The sequence below is a fragment of the Catharus ustulatus genome, chromosome 25 (assembly GCF_009819885.2).
Source record: "Catharus ustulatus isolate bCatUst1 chromosome 25, bCatUst1.pri.v2, whole genome shotgun sequence".
NCBI classification, from domain to species: Eukaryota; Metazoa; Chordata; class Aves; order Passeriformes; family Turdidae; genus Catharus; species Catharus ustulatus.
The window spans coordinates 170,573-196,026 of NC_046245.1; the positions used below are offsets into that span (position 1 = coordinate 170,573).

General features: G+C 43.2%; 1 protein-coding gene across 2 annotated transcripts; it reads right to left on the reverse strand.

Moving 5' to 3' along the window:
- Nucleotides 1–603: 603 nt before the first annotated feature.
- On the reverse strand, nt 604–25,111 carry LRIG2 (leucine rich repeats and immunoglobulin like domains 2). Of its 2 annotated transcripts, none has more exons than XM_033080030.2 (18): nt 25,017–25,111; nt 19,762–19,833; nt 19,211–19,285; nt 18,589–18,723; nt 17,916–18,059; nt 17,642–17,785; nt 16,716–16,859; nt 16,343–16,486; nt 13,650–13,730; nt 12,761–12,832; nt 12,556–12,624; nt 10,916–11,079; nt 9,381–9,701; nt 8,017–8,298; nt 6,330–6,779; nt 5,707–5,856; nt 4,540–4,821; nt 604–3,641 (listed from the first exon to the last, which is right to left on the reverse strand). In XM_033080030.2, the coding sequence occupies exons 3-18, from the start codon at nt 19,279–19,281 to the stop codon at nt 3,415–3,417; spliced, it is 2,880 nt and encodes a 959-aa protein (XP_032935921.1). In that variant the 5' UTR covers nt 19,282–19,285; nt 19,762–19,833; nt 25,017–25,111; the 3' UTR covers nt 604–3,414. The 2 variants fall into 2 exon arrangements, with proteins under 2 accessions (XP_032935921.1, XP_032935920.1); XM_033080029.2 differs by lacking the exon at nt 25,017–25,111 and adding an exon at nt 20,125–21,143.
- Between the last annotated feature and the right edge of the window lie 343 nt (nt 25,112–25,454).

The window sequence follows — 25,454 nt, forward strand, 5'->3', positions numbered from 1 at the left end:
ATCTGGGAACAAATATAAGAGTGGAGAACACAGGACAGAACAAAGGTGATTAATTATCAGAACATGAACCAGGAGAAGAATGCAGTGGGAGAGAGAGAGAGAGAGAGGGGGAGTTATTCAAAGGAATAAAAAGCTCATGCTGGTTTTCAGAAGGGATTGGGCTAGCAGCACCTCCTGCAGCTGGCACATGGGAGATGCTCCCACCAACTTGTGTTGATGGCTCCCTGCTGGAAAGAAAATCTTCTTTTCAGATGATCCAAGGATTGCAGGAGGGCAGCACTGGAAAAGCAGGAGAAAAGTGTGGGAAGCAGAGTGATCTGTAAGGCTCCTGGCCCAGAGTCAACACTACCATGGAAGAACCGCACCTCCCCCATTTTCCAGAAAGGGTACAGGTACTTCCTGCAGGAAAACTGAAATTAGAATCACAGAATCAGAGAATGGTTGAGATAGAAACATCCTCTGGAGGTCACCTTGTCCAAATCTCAGAGTCCCAGGACCATGTCCAGTTGGCAAAGTTTACTCCATTTTTTCTCCCATGAAAATTAAATGCCATTGGACAAAATATCATTATTCAATTTGCAAACTAAGAGTTACATTGAACACTCAATGTATACAGCATTTTATTGTTTGAACGTATGCTACAATGGACAAACATATATTACATATGCTATACAAAATATACATTCTGATGTGAAAAAAATATAAATAGACAATAGGAAATAGCAAGAGGGAGCAGAAGCAGCTTTGATCTTGCTGCTTCTGACCCCTCAGTTCCTGTACCGGTAGTGCTTTGGCATTGATTGAGGCAATCACTTGTTTTTACTGAAAAAAGAAAGGCCACTCTGTCCCCTCTGCAAAGGGGAAAGAAGATGCACATGATTTTCTCCTCCAAGTCTACCAAAGAAGTTTTTCCACAGTGCAGCAAAGTGTCACCTACTTACAAGCATCAGCTATTTACAACCAGTTTATAGACTTTAAACGCTCATGGAAGGATGTAAATGCCTTAATTCAGGATTCAGCTTTTATAGGCCACTCTCTCACAGAAGTCAGAGCAGCTTTAGCTGCACTCTCTGACAGCCAGCATACTTCTGGTCAGACAGCAGCAGTTTTAAAGCCCTGGTCCAGCTGAAGCCATCTCACCTATCTAAAGGGAATTCCCTTGTTCATGGGAGTTGTACCCCAAGTAGTCCCAGGGTCTGGACAACGTCAGCTGCACTGTGACAGATCTGTCTGTGCTCAGCTCCTACAAAGAGAGAGAGGGATGAAAGAAATAGAAACAAGCATTTGCCAAACGGTGATGAGAGAGCAGCAGCAGCAGGAGGGATGCAGTTTTCTCACTCCTGGAAATCACACGTGCCAGCAGCCCCCTGCCCCAGCAGCTTGAGTGACGGCCTGAGAGAGCAGCCCAAAAGGATAAGGCTTTGCTGCTGCTGTAGTTTCACGGCATGACCTTTCTCATCTGGATTTAAACTGACAGTGCTGGGTCCCTGCAGCAGTGATCACTTTGGATTCAGAATAAGCACTGTGCCTTAAATGCTGTCTGGAAAGTAAAAGTCTGGAGGAAATAAAACCAGAAAGAAATGAACTTCAGATTATTTTTTTTTAAACATTTCACCTGTCAAAATAGAAAAATTTACACACCTGTGTTTCTCTCTATTTTACCCAAAGGTCAAGGACAATTGGATCCCCTTCCCACTAAAGCTGCTGTCTACCAAAGCAGCCATGCTGGCTTTTAGAGCATGGGAAGAGCCCTTGAAAATATTTGCTCATTTGCAAAGATTTGACTATTATTCCTGTCCAAAGAGCCACGGGAAAAGCATCATTATTCCCAGTGTTTCCCCACTCATTTACTCAAATACTTCACCACAGTCTATAAATTCAGCTGTGATTCTGCATTACTAGACCTGACAATTGAGTCACAAACCCTTCAGTCCAGTAATGGATCAATGGGGATTCTCACATAACTACAACTGAGCTGGGTCAAAAAGGGGTTTGTGTCTTTATAAAAATATCACACAGATGGTTTTATCTGGGTACAAATTCTACAGCTCCAAAGCAGGCAGCAGTGACCAGGAAGGAAGCACCTCACTCTAAAGGCATGAGCACAGAGCACACTGCACCCGCTGAAAACCTATCCCTGAGGACTCTTTCAACACCGTCTACAAAAAGGGGCATTTTACTCCCAAAAAAAGAACTTTTCAGGAAGTGTTTATAATGCCATTGTTCTTCCTCATTTTGTCAAGCATATCTCCTGGAACTATCGAGTCTGAGCAAGATTCTTCAGTAGCAAGGAGTTGCCTGCATTGTATCATTTCTCACTTGCCAAATATTTAAACATTTTGACCACAGTAAGGTTTAAGGGAACTATTAGTTCAACAAATTAGCCTGATATTTTACAACAGAAAAGGACCAGTGTTTTAAATTCCATATGCCTTTGGCTGTGCAGAAGTAGTAAGTATTTATCAAGTCCTCTCTCCATTTACCTCATGCTTTTCATCACCACATTATTTTTAAAAGTTCATTTAACTGTCAGCTAGGAAACATATGGAGACCCTCTCAACAGACACAGTACAAAGGGGGTTTTTATAGATAAAAGCTTAGATAAACCTTGAAATTCTGCTAATATAATGAAATTGATCAGCTTGCAGCCAGGTCAGCCAGGCACACAGTTGTAAGAAACAATGAAATTCATCAATATCACAGTTCTACCACATATGTATAAGTAAATGCATTTCTTTTGAAAACAACGACAGCTCTATTCCCTCACAAACAAGCTTTCAGTCTGCCCAAGTCCCCCCATATGGCTTGATATGCAGCTGTCAAGACTAACAGTATGATATATACTTTGGCATAATAAAAAATAATTTACATTACAGTCAACACATTTATATGCTTAGTGTATACAAAATATTTATAAATGTGAGTTTATTTACAACTAGAGTCCATTATTCATAGAAGAAAACAAGCCCCAAACTTGGACTGAAAACAGACACCTGCCAACAGTCTAAGGAAGGAAAAGCTGGCCAAGAGTTTTATGCTTATAGTTCCGGGGGAATTTCATGAGGAGGCCCTGATGGTTGTTTCCATGCAGACAAAGCACTGTGAAATAGCCACACATGTTCTTAAGAGCTTTCCAAAGCACACACCACCACAAAGGCTGCTTCCAGCATCACACAATCCATGTTTTAATGCTATTTTTGTAGACTGTACTAATTATCCACATGTTCTTTGGTGCACATTCTCATTTTCCAACAGAGAAATTGCAGAAAAAGGGGCACGTGCCACCTCCTCCAACAAAGTCTGACTGTTTAGTACTTGCAGACACAAATATGAACATCTTTGGCCTTGGGGTTAGTCCTGAGGTAGTAAATACAGTCGTCAATCTGGATTTGCTTTGAAGGCTTTGTGAGTGTCTTATGTGGTTTCACTGTGGTCACGAATGTTCCGTGTCCTGTTAAAATCAAAATTCTCCTCCCGTAGCCTGTGGCAGGGCCTGGGTGACGCCAGGTCTCGGTCACTGCTGGCGACACCGTCTCTCCGGAGTGGCTGTGGGGCCTCGGGGGCCAGCGGATGGTGCAGGAATTGCGGGTGAGAGCAAGCCAGGTCTTTGCTGCCTCCCCACAGAGGAACCTGGAAGGGCTCTGAGGGAGAAAAATTAGAAGATGAACAGGAGCAAGTTCATAGAATCAAGGAATATCCTAAATTGGAAGGGACCCTCAAGGATCATCGAGTCCCACTCCCGGCCCTGCACAGACACGCCAACAAACTCCCTGTGCCTGAGAGCATTGTCCAAACACCCTTTAAGCTCTGGCAGACCTGGGACCATGACCATTCCCTGGGGAACCTGTTTAGTGCCTGACCACCCACTGGAGGAAGAACCTTTTCCTGATACCTAATCCAAACCATCCCTGATACAGCTCCAGCTGTTTCCCTCAGGTTCTGTCACAGCTCACAAAAAGCAGAGATCAATCACACTCAGATTTTAAATATATTTGAGCTCTGTGATTTGGCAATTACAGTCGTTGTGAGCTGATTTTCTCTAGTTTTGAGAGTATATTTTACTAGATGCTCTCCTTTTCCAGTAATCTCTTATAGTAATTGGGAACACACAAAGCTTCGGTGTGAATTGTTGAAAAAGGTGATCTGGAAGAAAGTGAAGAGAAAAAACAAGCAATTTGGGGAGTTCTTTGAACTTCAGACCAGCTCAAACAGAAAGGTTATTTGAATTTCTCATGTGAAGCTCAAACTTTTGGCTAATACATGTCCTTGAAGTATAAGCAAAGGCTCACACTCCACAAACTTAAACCTGCAAATTAAGAAATTCCATCTTTTTAACATCACCCTCTTCAGTCTCAGGTACTGGATGCAAGCTGTTTGCTGATGCAACACAGCCATTTGGAGAACAAGTGGTTAATAAATGTAATTCCACAAACTACTGGCACTTGAAGGATTAGCTGTGTGTCAATAGTGAAGGGCAGCATAATGAAAGCCAAAGTTATCAAGGAATACAAAGCAACAAAAGGAAAAGTGGACACTCACCAAAAATCTGCTGGGAAGAGATTTTCTTATCACTTTTTTTGTCATGGCTGGTAAGGAAGACAGGCACATCTGTGTCTGCTAAGAGATTACCCAGAGCACTGATTTCATTCTGGGTGTGTGCTGTGTACATTTCCTTGGGCATCTGCACCATGAGATTCGGGAGTGTTTGATCCAGGGAGTCCTCCTCGGTGATGAAGGCATAGGGACAGTACTCTCGGGTCCGGGAGTAGATGTTGGCATTGTCATAACAATCTGAGCAGATCACTAATGGTGTTGCACCACCTGATGAACACAATGGAAAAATAAAATACTCTCAAACAGGATGAGGATGCCAGATTTCCATAGGCCTTATGCCTTGGAACGATCAGCACAAATTCAAGGGCTTTTTTACAGTGAAGGGAGTAACAGAGTACTCAACTTTAGAGGTCACATGAGAAACCCCCCAGATTCCCCCCATCCAAATTCTCCACAGAGGTGTCCTTCTGAAGCTGACCAGGGGAACCATGGACATGTTCCCCTATTCTGTGAGCAAAAAGTTCCATGCAGGTCCAGCCAGCTTGGGCACCATGGTGAAACAGCCTTAAACCAGGATTTAATCCTTAAATAGGATTAAACCAGGATACCTGCCCACATCCATCTTGGACCTGACTTGCCCCTGCATGCCCACACACATCAGAGCTGATGATAAACTTAGATTAGATGAGCTGCTTTCTCAACTCCTTCCTGATTTAGACTCTAGGGCAGTGGGACTGGGTTGGAGGGATCAGGGACAGGTGTGAAAAGCTTACACTGAGGATCAATTTTCAAGCCAGCCTATACAGTGAATGATGAGTCTGTAGCATTTTGATGGCAGAGAAGGCATCTCTGTAAGCTCAATGACACAAACCTCTAGGAAATTGTCCAAACAAGGCAGGGAAATAGTGCAGACCCTTTAGTTATGATTGTAACAAGCCAACCAGATGTCTGGCACAGGCAGGAATTCTATACCAAGGACAGGAGGCACAGATAGTCATCTTCCAAGCAAAATCTATTTCCACTCTTCAGTCTGGGCTCTTGAAATGCCAAAGGAAAGAAACGGGATAAAGATCTACCTTGACACTCTGAGGATGAGACTGTGCATTGGTATTCTGCTGAGGCACTGGCAATACACCTGAGGGCTTTGCTTACCATCTGTGCCTTTGTGCATATAGCTGCCAGCTGGAGGCATCAGCTGCTGATGGCTCCCTGCCTCCAAGTTACTGTAGCCTTCCTGAGGCTCAGACAGCGTTCCTTGAGAGGACAGGTAGCTGGGAATGTCAGCAGGTAGGTTCATCTCCTCTGCAAGGCAGAATTAACATTGACAACATTAAACAGTGTGAGGATTTCAAGGTATTATCAGACCAATTCCCCACATTAACAACAACATCCAGAATTTCAACTCGCATGTAGGTATCTTTTTTCTACCTCAGTAATTACAAATCCAGATGGCCAGTTCAAAGCTGACAGGGCCAGAAAGAAAATTTACATCTACTATTCCAGGCCCTGAAAACATTTCTGAGTTTATTCAAATATTTACTTCCAAACTTTACCATTTTCCCTCAATGTAGGACAAACCTGGTGCATAAGGAATAGAATTAGCACACTTCTGGTATTTAAAAGAATCTCTAAAATGGAGGAATTTGAGCAAATCCCTGGAGGGATTTTAGAAGGAAATCTTCAGTTCTTTAATCTTATCCATTTGTAACGAATCCAGGAATTTCAAGTGTTTTGGATTAAAAACAGGACCAGAGACTGCTGATTTTAAACTTAACCTGTGTTAGTGATGCTGTAATCTTCATTCTTCCTCCTCATGTGATAGATGACGATAACCCACACCAAGGACGTTCCCACCACACAACACACGACCACAATAATCACGATCCCGACTGTTGTCCAGCCATCCTCTTCATGGACAATGGCACTCTGCGAAGAATCACAGTTGGGGGAAGCCAGGACATTTAGGTAAATGTGGCCACGCTCAGTGCCCAGTGTGTTGGACATGATGCACGTGTACTTCCCAGCATCCTCCAGTCCTGCATCCACTATGATGAGGAGCTGGTTTGCTGCAGCGAAGAAATGCCGCTCGGTGACTGTCAAGGGACCATCGTCCTTGGTCCAGTTGAGGCGAGGGGCAGGACTACCACCAGCTATGCACTGCAGGACAGCAGTTTCACCTCGGGTCACTGTCCTGTCCTCCAGGGGCCTCATGAAGGAAGGAGTTTCTGGGACAAAAAATAGAATTGTAAGAGAACTTCAAAGAATCATAGAATCCTATAATGGTTTAGGGTGAAAGGGATCTTAGAGACCATTCTGTCTCATCCCCTGCCATAGACAGGGACATCTTCCACTAGACCAGGTTGCTCCAAGCCCCATCCAAGCACTTCCAGGGATGGGGCAGCTGCAGTCGCTTTGGGAAACCTGTGGCAGGCCAATTTTAAATTTGGCCATAATGTTAAAAGTTAGCATCTTTAAAAAATGCTGCACTCTGGAAGGAACTGACCTTCCATTATTACTCAGCACGGTTCATGGGATGGGTCAGCTTGGAAGGGCCATAGTGGGTCATCTGGTCCTACCTCTCTGCTCAAGCAGGGACATCCCAGAGTACACAGGGCAGGATTGCATCCAGACAGTTCTGGAACATCTCCAGTGAAGGAGACTCCCCACCCTCCTCTCTGGGCAGCCTGTTCCCGCACAGTAAAGAAGTTCTTTCTCACATTCATGCAGAACTTGCTGTGCATCAGTTTCTACCCATGGCCTCTTGTCCCATTGGTGTGCATCACCAAGGACAGCCAGGTCCACCCTCTGACCCCTCCCTGCAAACACGGAGACACATTGATGAGGGCCCATCTCAGCTGTCTTTTCTCAAGGTTGAACAAGCCCAGTTCCCTCAGCCTTCCACAGCATCATGAAATCATTTAGATTGGAAAATGCTTCTATGATTATCAAGTCTAACCATTCACCATTTCCTTGTGAGAGTGATGCTCCACTCCCTTCATTAGGGGACAGCAGCCACTGCTGGACTTGTTCCAGGAACTCTGCATCCCTCTTGTCCTGAGGAGCCCAGAACTGGACACAGCACTCCAGATGTGCCTCACTAGGGCTGAGCACCTCCCTGACCTGCTGGCAATGCTCTCGCATGCATCCCAAGATCCCCCTGGTCTTCTTCCTGGCAAGTTTGTTACCTGTGACTAAATTTGTTCTAAGGCAACACAAATTACTTGCCCAATCTACACTGCTGGACTAAGATATACCCCTCAGCTGCCTGCAAAGATCACACTACAACTCCACCAGGCATCTCAGCTTCTAGAGCTTCACTGTGTAAACATTACACCAGTGTTTGTATTGCTCTTTGCATTTTAACTTCATTCTCCACCACTGAACTTGCTACTTGTAGCTAAGCTACACTTCCACTGCAGATGTGCAGGGATCCATCTGCCAGCACAGGTCAGTCACACTTACCCAGCACAGTCAGGGTAGCATTGGCTGAGAGTCCCCCTGCGATGTTCTGGGCCATGCAGCTGTAGATCCCCATGTCTTCCATCTTCACATTTGCAATGAAGAACACATCATCCTCAGGCATGACGTGCATCCTCCTCTCTCTTGCAGCAGGGAAGTCTGTGCCACCATCTTTCTGCCAGGAGATCTGCGGTGGGGGGTGGCCCTCGGCAGCACACTCCAGCCGGGCCATTGCCCCAGTGCGGATAGTGAGATCCATGGGAGTTTTCAGGAAAGAAGGGAGCTCTGGATCAAAGGGGACATCAATTCAGCATTTTCAGTATCAGGTAAAATGCAGCAGAAGCTCCACAGCACAGAGAAAATTTGAGAACCTATCTGAAATGTTCCGTAAGAGAGAGGAACAGGTTCTTCTGAAGAACTGCACAAATTTTCAGTGGTTATTTCCAAGAGCCTTTCTCCCAAAATTTAAATACTGTATCTACAGTGTTCATAGAATCATGGAATGCTTTGGGTTGGAAGGGACCCATAAGACAATATATGCCCAAGGGCAAGGACACCTTCCACTCTCCCAGGCTGCTCCATGCCCCATCCAGCCTGGCCCTGAACACTTACAGGGATGGGGCAGCCACAGCTGCTCCAGGCAACCTGTGCCACAGCCTTGCCACCCTCGGTGGGGGAAATTCCTTCCTAATATCCAATGTAACTTACTCTACTTCAGTTTAAAGCCATTAAGTACCTCTAAGATGATGTGAAGATGATGATTTCTTATAGGAAGAATCCAGGGAAAAGTCTTTTCCACATTTTCGTTCCCTGGTAAAAGGGAAGGTAAGCTTCCATCTCATCACCTCTGCTCTGAGGTACTGTGGGGATCTGTGGTCTGCTGACTGATGTGAATATGGGCTTCTTACCTCCCCTTCCCTCAAAATAAAAATAATCATGATGGCTAAAAATAAAAAAAATACTTTGCTTTTGACTTTTCAGGGGTTTTACCACTTATTTTCAGATGAGTCTTCCCCAGTTTTACAAACATGTGGGAAAGGTGCTGAGTTCAGAGAAGACAGTGGAGGGAGCTTTTAGTTTAAACAATTCCACCTGCAATTAACTAGACTAGATGAACAACTAATTGTGTTCTAATAAAGCACAGGAGATAACTGCCACTTTCAAAAAGTGAATAGAGGCTTTTCAACCACAAAAAATAAAAACAAAACCACTTATTTCCAGCTTTATAAAATAGTGTGTGACACTTCTAAATCCCATTGATGTTTGCAAGACTATTTTGGGCCAGCTTTAGTGAAAAACAGACTTGTAGCTACTTAAATTAAGTTTTAGGTTCAGAGTGTTTCTCCCTTTTTACCATGGTTACTTACCATTGACAGTCAGCTTGGCTTTGTTGGAATAATTGGAGCCAAAGTGATTGGTGACAATACACTGGTATTTCCCTTCATCAGTGAAATTCACATTGAAGAGGTGCAGGACAGTGGTGTATTCCAGCACCTCCCCACTTTGCTGCTGGTACCTGGCAAAATTCTCAACCTCTGCATCATAGAGGACCTCGCTGTCTTTGCGCCAGGCCGTGGCCATGGGTGAATCACTGCTGCTCACAGCAGTGCACATCAGGGTCACATTTGTGCCTCGCAGGGCCACCGTGGTCTCTGGGTGGACTCTGATCTGTGGCTTAGGGAAATTATCTGAAAAGAAAAGCACCAAGATTAGCTACTTCCCTGTTAAACTTGAATTAATATTGCAAGAAAGCTCACTCAAAAGACAATGTAAGCACAACCAAAACTTTGGGAACAGATGTCCTGCTTGACAAATTCAGCTGTTTTGAGCTGGAAATCAAGCTGTGAAGGAGGCAGGAGATTCAGCATTGAATACAATCAGTGTGAAAGTGCGGTGCTGAGCAGCCTGCCTTTTGTGCAAGTGTCTGAACTCGCTATATTTAGATCAAACTCAAAAATCCTGCTCAGCTGAAGAGCCAGGCCATTTTATGAAGGACTTTCAGATAGTTTAAATATCCTGAAGAGCCTTGAAGCTCTACAAGCACAAAGCATAACAAGCTGGCAGTTCACTATCTCATCCCACTCGATGAAACTGATTTCCATATCTATTATTTCAGCAGACACTCTCACAGAGACCCACCCTGGTGATACTGGAGTGGAGAAGTAAGTGCGTGCACCTACAAGATTATTACTGTAGCCTTTGCCACCAAAGCAATGAAAGAATTGCATATACACAAATAACTCTTGTAAGATTGCTCACCAGGAAAAGGAAACACCAGACTGATTCACCCAGATTCTGGGCGAAGAGTTTGAGACCACCATAAACATCACAGATATGAAGCACCAGAAAATGTGCCAGAGCCTGAACTACTCTAATTTTTGCCCAGAGAAAAAGCTGTGACTGCCCCATTACTGAAAGAGCTCATGGTCAGATTGGCCAGGGCTTGGAGCAACCTGTTCTTGTGGAATGTGTCCCTGTCTGTGGCAGGAGGTGGAACTGGATGATCTTTAAGGTGCCTTCCAACCCAAACTATTTTAAGATTCTGTGATATTCTGCTGGTATGGGCAAGAACCAGGAAGACAGTGTCAAACAGACCTTACACAGCTAGAGGTAGCCATAAGCAGGGAGAATGGAAGCATAATCCATTTTTAGTAGTTAGGCTAAATAATAAACAGTGCCCAACAGCACTACTCCCTCAGGTTAACTTCAGTGCTCAAACACCACAAAACAGAGTGAAGAGATGCAGAATGAAACCCCAAACTCACAGCAGACTCACTGATGTACATGGGCCCACATGGGCACCACAGCCAGGACCAAGTACCTCCCCAGCACTACAGCTTCATTTCAGCTACAAGACTTGTGTTACCATGATTTTGCATCAAAAGTCACTAAAAATACAAACCACAAACAAAGTCATCAGGGTCCACACTGAGAAGGCTTTGTCCTGCCAACCACTCAGGGTGAGCACAGCTGACACTGACAGCCTGCAGCAAACGGCTCTCACTGAGCCACTGGGGCAGCCATTTCAGCTGGCAATCACAAAGCAAACTGCTTGTGTTCAATACTCTGCAGAAACAGGGCAAAACAAAAGGGTGAGTGAAGTTCATTTTATATGCATATGTGTGATTTCATGCAGCAAAGCAACTTAAAGCGTACACATACACAACCATCAAATTTACAGTATTATTTTATACATATGAGTATTTATTATAAAATCTTAGCTATTTATGCTAGAATCAATCCCTCTACGTCAGCATTAAAACCTTACATTTCATTTTAATCCTGGAGAATATAAACTCAGAGTTTCAACTTCTAAAAAAAAAAAATCCCAAAACCACTAAGCCTGTGTTTAGAACTACCCCATTTTAAAGCAATTGAAAGGAACATAACATTGCAGAGCTGCTCCATGTTTCAAACTTAACACAACTGCCATTTATGAAATGAGCAGAAGCCTCAAATCTCATTTTAATGTCAGCTGACAAATATTTAAGGCAAAAGTGATTTGTTTCATACAGGTATCAACTGCAGCTCGCTTTCTCTGCTCTGCAGAAAACCTAGAACAATGACAGGTCTCTTCTTTCCTACCACCTGCTTTCAAAATTTCCTAAGTATTATTACTCATTCCCTGGAGTGCCAGACGCCACCTCTGAACTGAATTCAAGACACTGAGGGGCTGAGTTTTGTAGGTATGTATCCAAGTATGAGTATGACTGACTGGAGTCAGTCCAGCATTTAACAAGAAGTGATCTGCCCTAAGATGAAGCCAGCCATGGCAGAAAAGAGGCACCAAACAAGCCAGGATTCCATCCTGCTCTTTGCCTGTACATATCAAGGACTCATCACTTTTAAAATACATCAGAGCAGGCAAAAGAAGTCTTTAACACCTGAAATTGTCTCCTCACAGGGGCAGATTTTGCAGACTAAGTCCATCTGGCCTAGGTTAACTAATGGATTAACAGTTTTAGACCAGATTGCAACAGTCAGAGACTTTATCTCACAGAAAGGATTGCATACAGTAGGACTACTCTTGGATGTGAAGGTCACTTCACATTATATTTCTTCAGTTGTCTGAAGACCACAAGAGACTCTATCAGCTTAAATATCTGCTGAGCAACATACAAAATCTTGTCTAGCTGTGACTTTTAAAGCCTTTCCCTAGCCCCCAAAAATAGGAATTAAAAACAAAGGATTTGCTAATCCCCCTAACAGATTCCTGATGAATTATTTGTTCTGTTCACTGCCTACATGCAGTGCTGAGCTTGATGCAAAATCGTACGATAGGAAAAGCTTAATGGTTCAGCACTGGAAGAAAAAGTTAATTCCTAGTAATTGCAACTACAGGAATGCAGGTGAAGATTTTATCAAACCTTAAATCTAAATATACTGCTACCAACTTTGAGTTGATAATTTACCAGCATTGCTGCAAATATTTCATGATGAAAGCAGACACTTCAGACAACTTCAAACAAGCCTACAAGAGCTGAAGAATTCTTTCCAAGGTAGGGCTTGTAAAGAATTTCTAAATAATTGTCATGAACTTACAGCTCCTTCAGGTGAGCCTGGGCAAAGGCATTTTCTTGGATGGACATTATTGCATTGTTGCTTAAATCCCTGTAAGTTAAGCAAAGAGCACAATAATGAGTCAGTGTGATTGCATATGCTGCCTTCAGTTAAGTTTTTGAAAATCTCACAGAGAATACAAGACTGAAGTTGACAAATTAGGAGTTCTACCAATTAAAATACTTACAGATGTTCAAGTCCTTCAAGACCAGAGAATGCTTTTTTGGTAATTGACTTAATTTGGTTTCCTTGCAAGATTCTGAAAATAAAGGCCCAGAAACCAGTCTGAATATCATTATGAGTTCACAAACAAGACCCAAAAAAATTCCCTGTGATGCTTAACTACATTTTTTTCCTAATTCTAGCTGAAATACAGGACTAAATACTATTTTTTTTAGCTTAAAGGCTCAGCTAATTTTTCCGCGAACAAGGCTTCATTTCTATTTTCAGTTTAAGAGATTTGGGCTAGAAATGTGTCAGAAGATCATTCAAGTCAGGAGGATGAAACAGCAATAAGTAGAACTTGGGAGTTAAGCAGTAACTTCCTAATACCAACCTGCTATCACCACACAACTTCCTGGACTGCACCCTCATACCAAGCTATTTGTTATAAGCAACGTTTGTATAACTACACAGGATGGAGCTTCCTACAAAGCACGTGGTACTGGATGAAAAGTGCCCAGTCTAAGTATCAAGAAGTTTGTTAATACAGTGGTGTTTCAAATTTGCTCAAAAATACTTTGCATTTTGGGGTTGTTTTGTTCATAAACAGTAACTTTTACCCAAACCAAAGAAGCGCAAAAAATGACAATCATCACACAGAGGGAGGGAGGTATTGAATAATAAATGCATATATACTTATGCTTAATCTCACCAAATTGGTGCTGTAAGGAAATGCAGTGCTACATGGATCTGATGCTCCTGAACAAGGAACCTAGGACTACATCAAGAGGTTTGGCATACTGTGGACAAGGCTTTCTGCCTCTGGTCATTGATTTACAATTACTTAGTATTTTCCACTGTCCCTCTCTGCATGCCTGGGAAGTGCTGTTGTTCCCTTAATTTGCAATACATACAGTTTATCCAGCTTGCTGAGTCCCACAAAAGCTTCATTTGCATCTTCTATGGCCCAGGAGATCTCATTGTTCCGCAAGTCCCTGCAGGGGAAGACATTTCTTAGAAACAAGCCTTGTAAAATCTTCGTGACCAGGGCTAGTGGTGAGCTAGGGAAGACAGATCAGGTATGGGACTCTGGCACAGCATCACCTCGAAGGTCTCAAATCTTTTACCAATCTTTAAAGCTTGTCAGGAGATTAATTTCTCACTTCAGAGGGACAAAACGGAAAACTTAATGGTAAGTGCTGCAGTCAGCACCACAAATGAATTCTGCAGCACAACTTCCTGATGTGGCATTTAAGGAAAGCCCCAGTCTGACCAGCACTTTTCATGTGATGAGCTATTTGCCAGGAGCTGGGAGAGGCTCCTGAAGCAAGTTGGTTCTTGTAAGGGAATTAACCAATACACCAGCAGCATTAATCTTCACAAGTAACAGGCTTATATGAGCATTAGCATATTAAGGGATTACGCCCAGGTTACAGTGTAGGCCTGCCAGGCACACCGTGGTGGATTTTCAAAATGAAGTTGATATTCTGCTCACAAATCTCGTTATCAGCTAATGGGATTTCTGACTGACCTCAGCACAGCACTTCAGCCCCTCATGGAGAAGAGAGGTCTAAACAGCAAAAGCAATAGAGCAATACAGTTTGGAGAATATTAAGTGCTCTTCAGAGAGATGAAATAAATTTACTTGCATTTTTAGCCTGAATGGCATGGACTGAGCCAAGAGCATCTGTTTTGATACCACAATGCACAGAGAGGAGTGTATTTAAAGGAAATGACACTAATAAAGTCTGCCCTGTGTTTTACCAGATATTCTATGCAACAGCTGGATGAAGCATCCAAACTAGTCAACTGACACAAAACCAGCTGCACTCACAGGGAACTGTATATACCATTCATATAAACACCTCTTTCCCTGTGCTAATGAAGGGAAAATGCAGTCTCTACTTTCCCATTATGTGAGACTGTAAATTGTGTATAACACCATCGTGAAAGAGATTGGATGAACCTTCAGGATAATACCAGTGGTAACACACCATTTTCTTACTTTCCTTACTTTGAAATATAGAAATCTTGTTAAAACCACACACAGCAGTCACTTCCACAATTTGCATTTACACACGTCCAACTTCAGGACAAAAACAAAGGAATTCATATTTCATGCATCACAAGGTCTGAACAAATATGGCCTTGAAACTTGCTCACATTAAATCTTTTCCTCTTTGAAAGTTATTCAAGCTAAGGTACCCAACATGGAGCTGAGCTAATAAAGGCTATACGAATAATACGCCAATTTTATTTCCAAGTTGCTAATTCTACTGATTTAAAACACATTTCTGGAATTATCTCAAAATCTGCTTCAGAATGTTAGACTGTGAGTGCTGGAGAATACAAATGCCAAACTGCTCACAATATTATGAAGTAAATAATGTAATAATATGTAAAACATCAAAACTTCAGTGCTATTCTTAGATCAGTAATCCTAACTTGCAGTTAATGCACAGTTTTACTGTTTATTCTTCTACACTACAGAGTGGCAGGAGCTGAACATACAGAAGTATGTACATGGGACGTAGCACCAAACAACCAGCACACCACCAACAATGGAACTAAAACCACATGGTATCTCTTGGTTTTTTGACTTTTTTTTACACTCCACTACTCAGACCACTCAGCAAAATGAGTGAGCAGCCCAAAAGAAAAGCCCTTCATTGTGTGAGAGAGGAGTTGGCTCCTCATGCCTGGCTGGGCACTAATGCTTGGAGCCTTGTTAATCACCACTGCTCTCCATCCTCCACATTCCAGTCCCAAAGCAAAGGGCCAGGCCCTTGCTGTTGACACCCCTGAGAGGCCAGGAAAACCTACTGATTAATCTGCTCTTGTTCTTTTTCATGCTACTCTAAATCTAAGAAATTAGGTTTAATTATTTCATTAAAAGGTTGCATTAAGGTTAACAGAATATGACTGCTTACATAAATCTCTCTGGTGAGTTTGCTTATTTAAGCATTTATTTAATGAAGTGACAGAGGGGTTATAACTTTTCACTCCTTTCTCAAGTGCTGCTGTTTAAGATAAATACAACTGTTCAGATCTACCTGGGACAGGACTGGTTTTTTTCAGAAAGATACAAGATCTGCCACAAAAGGACCTGGCAAGTGCAAAGCCATGCCTTTAGCAGCAAGAAGCAACTCTACACCCCCTGCTACATTTGTGAGGTCAGCACATAAGCAGGATGGGCTAAACCACACCTTCTACAAGACAAAAGGGTTCAGTCCTTCGTTTCTGAGGTTCCAAACCTAAGGAAGTCCTCTAGAATAAAGAGCTCCAGGTTATTTGCTCCACAACTGGATACATAACGTACCCACACCTCTCAGAACTGGCAGGACACACATCTGAGCACTCAGCGTCACTAAGTCACTGTTTCTTACCACCTCTGAAATTGAGTGGTTGGTTTGTTTTAGCTGGGCTGGAATTCTGTCATCTTAGCAAGCCAAAAGGTTATCAGTCCTACCATACCCGTAGGCACAACAGCACCAACAATGATCTCAGGCTTCCACACTGCAATATTCATTGTCTCTACTTCCAAAAGCTTCACTTAAACTAAAATTGCATTAAACTAAAACTTCTGTTTGAAGTTTTTTGTACTTACAAGGTTTGAAGATTTGTCAGACCTCTAAAGACACCATCAGCAATGTGATTAATGCGATTGTCACCCAGGTTTAGCTTCTCCAATAAGCCAAGTCCCACAAAGGCAGATTCCTTGAGGCGAGTGAGTTGATTGTATGACAAGTCCCTGGAAACATTCAACACACACTTTAAAGGCAAGCAGGAGGATTAATTATCAAGATACTGACTTAATGAACTATTGTGTTCTAATTTCTCTAACAGAATACTTACAATTAAAATACATCATTACCATGGGCCTAGCAAGGAAATGGAGTACTTCCTTTGGTAATTCATTCTCGCCAATCAATCATTGCCACATTCCAAAAGTCCCCAACGAATAGCAGCCCAGGACTTACAGCTCAGCAAGTCTTTGGCAGAATTCCCATGCATCTGGGCTGATCCTGGTGATGGCATTCTGGCTAACATAGAGTTGTTGCAATGTCCGCAGCCCATACAGCCAGCCCTTGTTTACTTCTGTTAAGTTATTGTGTTCCAGTTCTCTAATGAATTAGACAGAAAAAACATTTGCCAAATAGATAATCAATGAAATATCTACTTACAAAATTTCACCTTGTGGATCTCAAAATTATTTACTAACTTTAAGCCTCAGACAACACAAAATGCATGATTCTTTCAATTCCACTGAAATTTAAAAAATTAACTAAGGTATATGAAGAACTGAGTAACTCAACCAACTGAGTAACCAGCTTCAGGGATTCACTGGCAGAAGCAAAACTATAATCCCTATTCTCAAAATTAGCTTTTTAAAAAAGAAGTCTTTTGCTAACATTGCATCATACATCCTTGTGTTCACTCTGTCAAAGTCACAGAGGGAAAGAACAATCCCATGTTACGGGGATTGCAAATGAAAACCAGCAAAAAGCAACTACAGAGGCAAACATTCTTGACCACCATGTGGGAATAAGCCGGAAAGAGGACCAATATAACAATCACAAGACTGGCTTGTGTTGGAAGAGACCCCAAAGATCATCCAATTCCAACTCCCTGCCATGGGCTGGGACACCTTCCACTAGACCAGGTTGCTCTATTCAACCCACTCAGCTTTATTCCACCTGGCCTTGAACACTTCCAGGAATAGGGAATTTTCTCTTTCTACTTCTAAAGTAACCAGACATGACATAAAAATAATGGGAAAATACTCTTTTCCTATGATTTTGTCAATATCTCAGCATAGCCTTGATGTAAGGGAAACCATACAGGACACAAATCTCCAGAGCCATTTTCTTTTTGCTAAAAAAATTCCACATCCAGGCATACTCACAATTCCTCTATATTACCCAGGCCAAAGAATGCTCCATCCATCAGTCTGCTTATCCCATTGCGCTGCATTTTCAAGGACTTTAAGGATTCCAATCCTTGGAATGTAAGACTTTCCACTATTTTAATCCGGTTCCTTTTCAGTTCCCTTTCATAAAGATGACATTCAAATATTAAGACACCTTGCAACAAGCATCACTGGTTGAAAGTCAAGAACATGCTGAGATTAACAGCTCAGCTGTAAATGTTGTTTTGATGTTTTCAAGACTGTTACTTACAAAAACTGCACATGAGGCAATCTGAAGATCTTTGGTGGAATCATACTAATCCTATTTCTGTTCAGTTTTATCACCATTAGGGAGCTAGATAAGTTATCAAGGCAACCTGCTTCTAGAGTAGTTATTCTGTTGTTACTCAGATTCCTAAGGAAGGAAAGAAGAAGGAAAGAGACCTTTCAGAACATAGAGAATTTGATGAACACAATAGCATAAGCACCTCAGAGTAACCACTGATTAAAAGAACCTAAGACTCTTGAGAAGTCGCATGAAAAATCTGAATTCTGGGATACCAAGTTAAATCCTTTTTCCCAAATGAATCAGTGTTAGGAGTTGATTTTTACTGCACGTCCATGTTTCAGTTAGAAGTGGTTAACACAATTCCACAGTGATCTACTCAAAGAGGGCAGAAATTATACCCTGTCTCTGATGGCTTACATACCTGCATTCTGACAACAGCAATTGTTGTTCTCCATGTTATTTGGGAAAATACAATACAGATTGGTTAGAAAACTATTTTATTTCAAAGACATCTGTAGCTCCAATAAGCAATGCTACCAGTTCAAAGCAGTGTATGGATGCTGACTTTAAGACACTAATTTAAGAGTAAATGAGGTCTCCAACATCATCATTGTAGAGCCAGGAATCTCAGAGACAGTAGATCATTCATACTTACAGGTACTTCAGTTGCATTCGGGGAAAGGAAGAGGCTTTAATTTCTGAGATAAGATTAGAACTAAGATCTAGATTTTCCAATGAAAGGTAGACCTGGAGTTGCTCAGCATTTATTTCTGGAATGGTATTGTGCACCCTGAAAAAGATCAGCAATAAATATGATTATCACAACATCTCATCCTTGCAGTTGCACAGCTGAAACAGCAACAGGATTCTGTATATCAACCAGTAAACTTCATGAATGGGACATGCATGGGACAGGTTTCCAAAAACATTAATTCCTAAAGCAATACTGCAAATCCAAGAGCCATTTGCCACTGTGACATATGAACAGATTCAAATTTTGAGGCCTATACCTGAGCTGGACCTTATGGGAAATGTAATTCCTGGATAGAATCCCACCCCTTCAAAGCTCCCTTCCTTGGCTGACTGCATTTTATTGGTAATTAGGGTGACTTGATTGTCTGATTTGTATTTCTTTAGAGTGATTACATATTCCCTGCTGCTCTTTACATGAGCAGTATTTCAAGAAAAAAAGATGTTTTCCTACAATTTGATAGCAGAACTCTAACACGGTTCTCCCATTTGTTAAACAAGAAAAAGGCAGATGAGCTATTACTTACAATGAGAGAAGAGTTATATTGGAAGTTGTTTCTCCAAAATATGGAATTTCACTTAGCTCATTGTAATTCATTTTCCTTAAATAGAGGGCAAAAAAAAAATTACTGACATTTCAAAGAGGAGAAAAATCCTTCTGCACACAGTAGAAATAATTCATATAAATGCATTTAATAACTTTACTGAATTATTAATATTTAGTAGTTGACAAAAAAGATTCCCCAAGAGCTGAAATACTAATAATTTGAACAATTTGCACAGTGAAACATGCTAGCTTTTCTAATTTTCATGGATACTATTACTTCTCCCTCCTTTAAAATAAGCTATCCTCATTTCCCTTTAAAAATACTGGTCTTCTGATCTTTCATGGGAAAGATTTCTGCTCACAACAGAACAGTTTTATACATAAAATGTGCTGTCAACATGGAGCATCCATTTTTAATTAACTTGCACTGAATACTTCTGCAAGTCAGACTAGGTATCTTGACATGCAATAAAATATAATTAGAATTAGGTAGGATATCTTTAGACTTTATCCTTATAAAAAACAACTCACACTTCTTGGAGAGTATGGACAGACAAATCAATGCTCCAGTTGGATGATAATAAATGATTATGACTTAAATCCCTAGAGAACAGAGAAAAAGGTTATTTAGCTCTTGGAATGATAATAAAAAACTCTCAACAAGCCCAAACCATGTATACTTCATGCAATCTCAAGTTTGAAACTGTATTAATGTATTTTATACAATTGTTCCTTCAGTTAAGAAAAGCACTTGTTCTAGTGGTAACTCACAATACAAGTCTAAACAGTTCTATATCTTTGTTTGAATCAAAAAACATTAATATTAAAATATAAATGAGTATAGTTCAAAATATTTCCATTGACAACCAGGTTTGGACAAGCCACAGCACTCACATGCTCCTCTGTTCCTGCAATAGCTTTGGGCCTGTGCTTGACTCCAAATACACCGAGGGCCAAAACTGATTCTACAAAAATCACTAAGTCCAAATCCTGGCCCAGAACAGATCAACACCAAAATTCTACCACGTGTGCGTTGTCCAAACACTCCTTGAGCTCTGGCAGACTATGTTTGATCTGTAAGACCAAAAACCCTACTAAGAGACAACATGGACTGACAATTGATAGACTACAGTATAGTCATAGTTGTTAACTCTCACTCAGGTTCAGTGTAAAGATTCCGTTCTAACAATGAATTATTAAAATCCTGGGTGTCATGCAAGTCAGGCAGTTGTTAATGTATTCTTTCGATTACACCAAGATGTAAATTACACAGATAGAGCAGTGTGGGTTTGGAAACAATTTTAAAAAAAGAATCAAGAAAACCTGGAGTACAACTGCAGCCAATTGCAGAACTATTCTGCAGCTCTGCTTCCTCAGTAAGTGTGGGAATTAAGGCAGCCCTGAATACCAGGAAAAACACAAAACCAATGAAGGATGAGCTGCACCTCAGCCAGTTTCCCACCTCAGGGGGCTGAATGCTCGAGACACTCTCTCCAGCTGCCCATATACCCCTGAACCCAGCTCAGCCCCAGCGTCTGGGCATCCACAGGAGCCTGGCACAGACAAGTGGAGGGAGACATGATCCCAAATCCCAGCAGCAGTCATTCCTGCATTTTTCAAACCTGCAGGCACCTAGCCAGTGCTGAGCAGTCTAATCTTGGAGAAGTGTATTTAAGCAGAGCAGGAAGGACTGAGCCACGCTGTTCCCAAAGAACTGGTGCACAACAGACGAGGAAGGAGACAATGGACATGGAAGATAACACACCCCTCAAGGTGTGCAGATACTCCACTGATGAGCAAAACCAGGCCATGGGTTCTGAGCCAGACCAACCTGTGTCAGGCACAGCTAGTGGGCACTGACATAGATCCTGGAAGCAAGATCAATATGCGAAGAAAACTGAAACTTGATTTTTCTAAGGCTTTCAGGAAGAATATAATAGAATACTATACCTAGGTAGGGAACCTACAACAAACTTCTAGTCCACCCGACCACATCAGAACTGACCAAAAATTAAAATTACTCAGGACACCATCCAAATTTCTCTTAAACACTGACAGCCATAGGATCTGGGTGATGAGGACATGCTAACATCCAGCTATTCCCCCCAGAAGCCTACTGTCTAATTACTGAGTTAGAAATTAAGATCTTAATTCAGAAAGCACAGGAAAGTATTTTTCTATTATTACTCAGATTTGGACTACAACAAAGTTTTTATTATAGTAAGTACTCTTTCAAGAAGTTTGGTATAGTTGATATTTGAAGTGGTTCTGACATTATTTATATCTACATTCTGTTACTGATGATTTTCTTTTTCAAATAGACCAACAGATCACAAAATACAGAATGAAATACACTGGCTTATTTTCTGTGTTTAGAGACCATTCAATCACGCAGCTAAAATTCCTGCTATCCTGATGCAATCCCCTTGCTCTCGAAAAGCCAAAACCAAAGAACTCATCGTTTAAGCAGCCTTTGCACTGTAACTGGGAGGCCTGAGCTGTGCAGAATACAGAGAAAATATGCAAAATTTGTACTTTAGAGATTAATCTGGTATTGTATGTAACATCATCTAAACATTCGTTTTCAGCTTAACTGGTACTCATTTCTTAAGTAAATAAAACAGAACACATATACCAAACTGATTATGGATGATGAAGAACAACATTAGTTCACCCAAGCTGAGCATACTGTGGCAGTATAGATGTGTTGATGCAGAATGCAGGCAATCACTTGAGCCCAACCTAAAAACTCTACTGTGAATGGAACTTGCTGAAATAATTAACTGATACCTGAACTACTTTTATTCATCATCTCTCTGGTTACCACGATATATAAACACACTTACTACTATGGGACCGGAGGCAGTGACCACAAGCATTGTGCTTCCTGCTGCCCCTACACAGAGGCCTGGCATAACTTGCTCTAAAGAAATGTTAAGAGGCAGACACGTAAAAAAAATATTTCCTAACTCCCTAACTTTGCAATGCTTTCCATCACCCACCAGGTTAGCCACAAAACATATAACTTGAGAGGAAAAACGAAGTTAGTTGTGTGAGTAGTTCCATCATGAAAACCAAGTTCTGCTCTCCTGGCTTTATTAAAAACAAAAAGTGAAAATACAACCAATCTGCACACACACACTGGAAGCACACCTGCAAGTAATTTGAGAATTAGGGAAAAAAAACTTTTAATCCTCAGTGCTGGTTGAAATGGTATCAGAACTAACAGAGAGAAAGCCCATAAGGGACTTGATCATGTGAGAAAAATTAGGCTTTGATTAATTTTAAACAGCTGGTATATATTATAGTTCATTTAGATTCAGAACTGCTAGAGTAGTCCTAGTGAAGAAAAAACATCACCCATGCTTCATGTGCCAAAATCACCCCAGGACAATCCTGAAAGCCACAACAGAGCACAGACAGAGAATGGACTGAGAGCAGCTCTGGGGATGTTGGTGGATGAGCAGCTCAACAGAAACGTCCATCTGCAGCCCAGAAAACAATTCCCGAGCCCTGGGCTGATCCCCCTGCATGAGAAGCAGGGGCAGGGGTGGATTCTGCCCCACTCAGGTGAGACCCCACCTGCAGAGCTGCCTCCACCCTAGGGGAACCCAGCACCAGCAGGATGTGAAGCTGTCAGAGCAAGTTCAGAGGAGGTGACAGGGATGCTCTGAGAGCTGGGGCTCCTCAGCTGTGGATCCAGGCTGGGACAGTGGAGGGTGTTCGGCCTAGAGAAAAAAGGCTCCAGGGAGACTTCACAGCCCCTTCAGTGCCTAAAGGGGCTCCAAGAGAGCTGGAGATGGACTTGGAACAAGGGGAACAAGGGCATGGAGTGACAGGACAAGGGGGAGTAGCTTCCCACTGCCAGAGAGCAGGGGTAAATGGGGTTTTGGGAAGAGATTCTTGGTTGTGGAGATCCTGGTACAAGTGACCCAGAGCAGTTGTGGCTGCTCTGTCCCTTGAAGTGTTCAATGCCAGGTTAGAGTTTGGAGCAACCTGTTCTAGCGGAAGGTGCCCTTGCTCATGGCAGGGGGTGGAACAAGATGAGCTTTTAGGTCCCTTCCAACCCAAACCAGTCTATGATCCCCTTACTATTGTTTGCAGCATAAGAGATTGCACAACATAGCACAGTGTCAGCTGTGCTTCTTCCCCACTGCAGGTTGTGCCAAACAGTTTTAAACACACCCTCTATCAGCTTGAACAAAGATACAAGTATTTGTCGCAGCTTGAAAGCATGCTCTTCAAACAGCACGGATATAGTTTTGATTCTTAGCCTCCAGATGAACTGCCAATTCCATTTCTGAGATACTGACAACTTCCCTAGCAAGTTCCAGTACCTTTGTACCTCTCTAAACACCAAAGGTTCCACACACAAGTTGTTGCAGTTCTATGCTGAAATACATGTTTTCTCTTAAACATTTCTAGTTGCTGATTGTGTAGAAAAAGGAGAGAACTACAGAACCTCATAAGGGGCAAGAAAGTGACAAGATTCCTTGGACCTGTCCAGTTTTTAACACAGATCAGACTTCTGAGTCCTGTTAAAGGAACTCCTGGAGCTAACTCCAGGGATCTGTATGGTTACAGTACCTTCCCAACAGGCTTAATTTTCTCTTGGTCTGGAATAATGTTGTTTTTATCAACTAGGAAGCCTGAGAACTCCAAGAGAGACTAAGAACTCTGTGCACAGAAGCAAGTTTTGATTTCCCTCATATCCCAGCACCTCTTCCTCCCAAATATGCTGTAGCCAAAGGTAACAAAAGCAACGGTGACTGTGACGGCAGAAGTCAAGGAAAGACAAAGGCTTGACCTGTGTGAACACTATTTAGCAGATTGTGTTATTGAACACTTGGAGTAGAGACTAAGGGTGGTTCTAAACTGCTTTGTGGGATTTCTTTAGAAAAACAATGGCAGTAAATGTCACTGGGAGTCCACAATGCAGGAAAAGGAGAGTATCACCGAGTTGCACGGCAGCAGTGGGATACAGGAGAAACCAGAAGCAATAGGAAGTAACACAACACAGCTGAGGCTGGTCCTTGAAGGAACACTTCCAAGCACAGTCCTAAAAGACAATGTCCTAAAGCCTAACTTGAAACAACTTCAAGTCTTGGACTGAACAGCATTAATAAGTGACTTACTAACTCCAACCCGCCCGTACTCCACCCTCCTCTCACTTGTTGCCATCACAGAGTAGGGCAAGACAAGCGTGATGCTGCGCCCTGGGACCCCGGCACATGGAGCCTTGGGGACCAGACCCTCTTTCTCTCCTCGGTGCTGCCCCCGAGAGAGCCAGGCACCACTCCAGGCTCCGTGCCAACATCCCGCACAAAATCCCAGAATCAATTAGGTTGGAAAACACCTCCAAGATCATTGAGACCAACCTATGACCAAACACCACCTTGTCAATCACACCGTGGCACTGCTTGAAAACCTCCAGGGATGGTACTCCACCACCACCCCAGGCAGCCCCTTTCAATGTCTAATCATCCCTTCTGTTAAGAAATTCCTCCAGATGTCGAACCTGAACCTCTCCTGGCACAGCTTAAGACTACGTCCTCTTGTCTTATCGCTTGTTAGCTGGGAACAGAGCCCGTCCGCCACCTGGCTGCACCCTCCTGTCAGGGAGTTACAGAGAGAGGTGCGAACACCGAGCCCCGAGCCCTGCCGGCCGTGCAGCCCGGGCCTCGCACCGCCCCCGCCGCCGGGCCCCGGGCCCGCAGCTCCCACCCCCGCCAGGCCGAGCCCCGCGCACAGCCCACCGCCCGTCCGGGCCCGCAGCCCCCACTCACAGCCCCGTGGTGCCGGCGGGCAGCGGCGGAATCCTCCGCGGGCCCGGCCCGCTGGGCAGGCGCTGCCGGCTGCAGTCCAGCAGGCCGCGGCGGCACGAGCAGGGCGCGGCGCAGGGCTCGGCGTCGCCCGCCCGCGCACACAGCGCTGCCGCCGCCAGCAGCAACATCAGCGGCCGGGCCCGAGGCAGCGCCCCGCGGGCGGCCCGCACGGCCGGTCCCGCTCCCCGCATCCCCGGCCCGGCCGCGCCGCCCCGCCCGGAGCCACCGCAGCGCGCAGGCGGCGAGGGGCGGGGCCACGCCGGCCGCAGGCGGGGTTAGACAGGGCGGGGCGCGCACGGGGCGGGGCTCGCCGTGATCCCCCCCAGCTCGGGGCGGTAAATCAGCTGGGAGCCAGCGAAGGGCGGAGCCAGGGCAGGGAGGCACCACCTCCAGCCCCGC

What these genes read in the sequence shown, in the direction of transcription:
- LRIG2 (XM_033080029.2), bottom strand. An exon ending in TGCTACCCTGACTGTGCTGG is followed by an intron (nt 6,780 to 8,016) that starts GTAAGTGTGACT and finishes TTTTTGTCCCAG; the next exon opens with AAACTCCTTCCTTCATGAGG. An exon ending in CTCTTCCCAGCAGATTTTTG is followed by an intron (nt 3,642 to 4,539) that starts GTGAGTGTCCAC and finishes TTTCTCCCTCAG; the next exon opens with AGCCCTTCCAGGTTCCTCTG.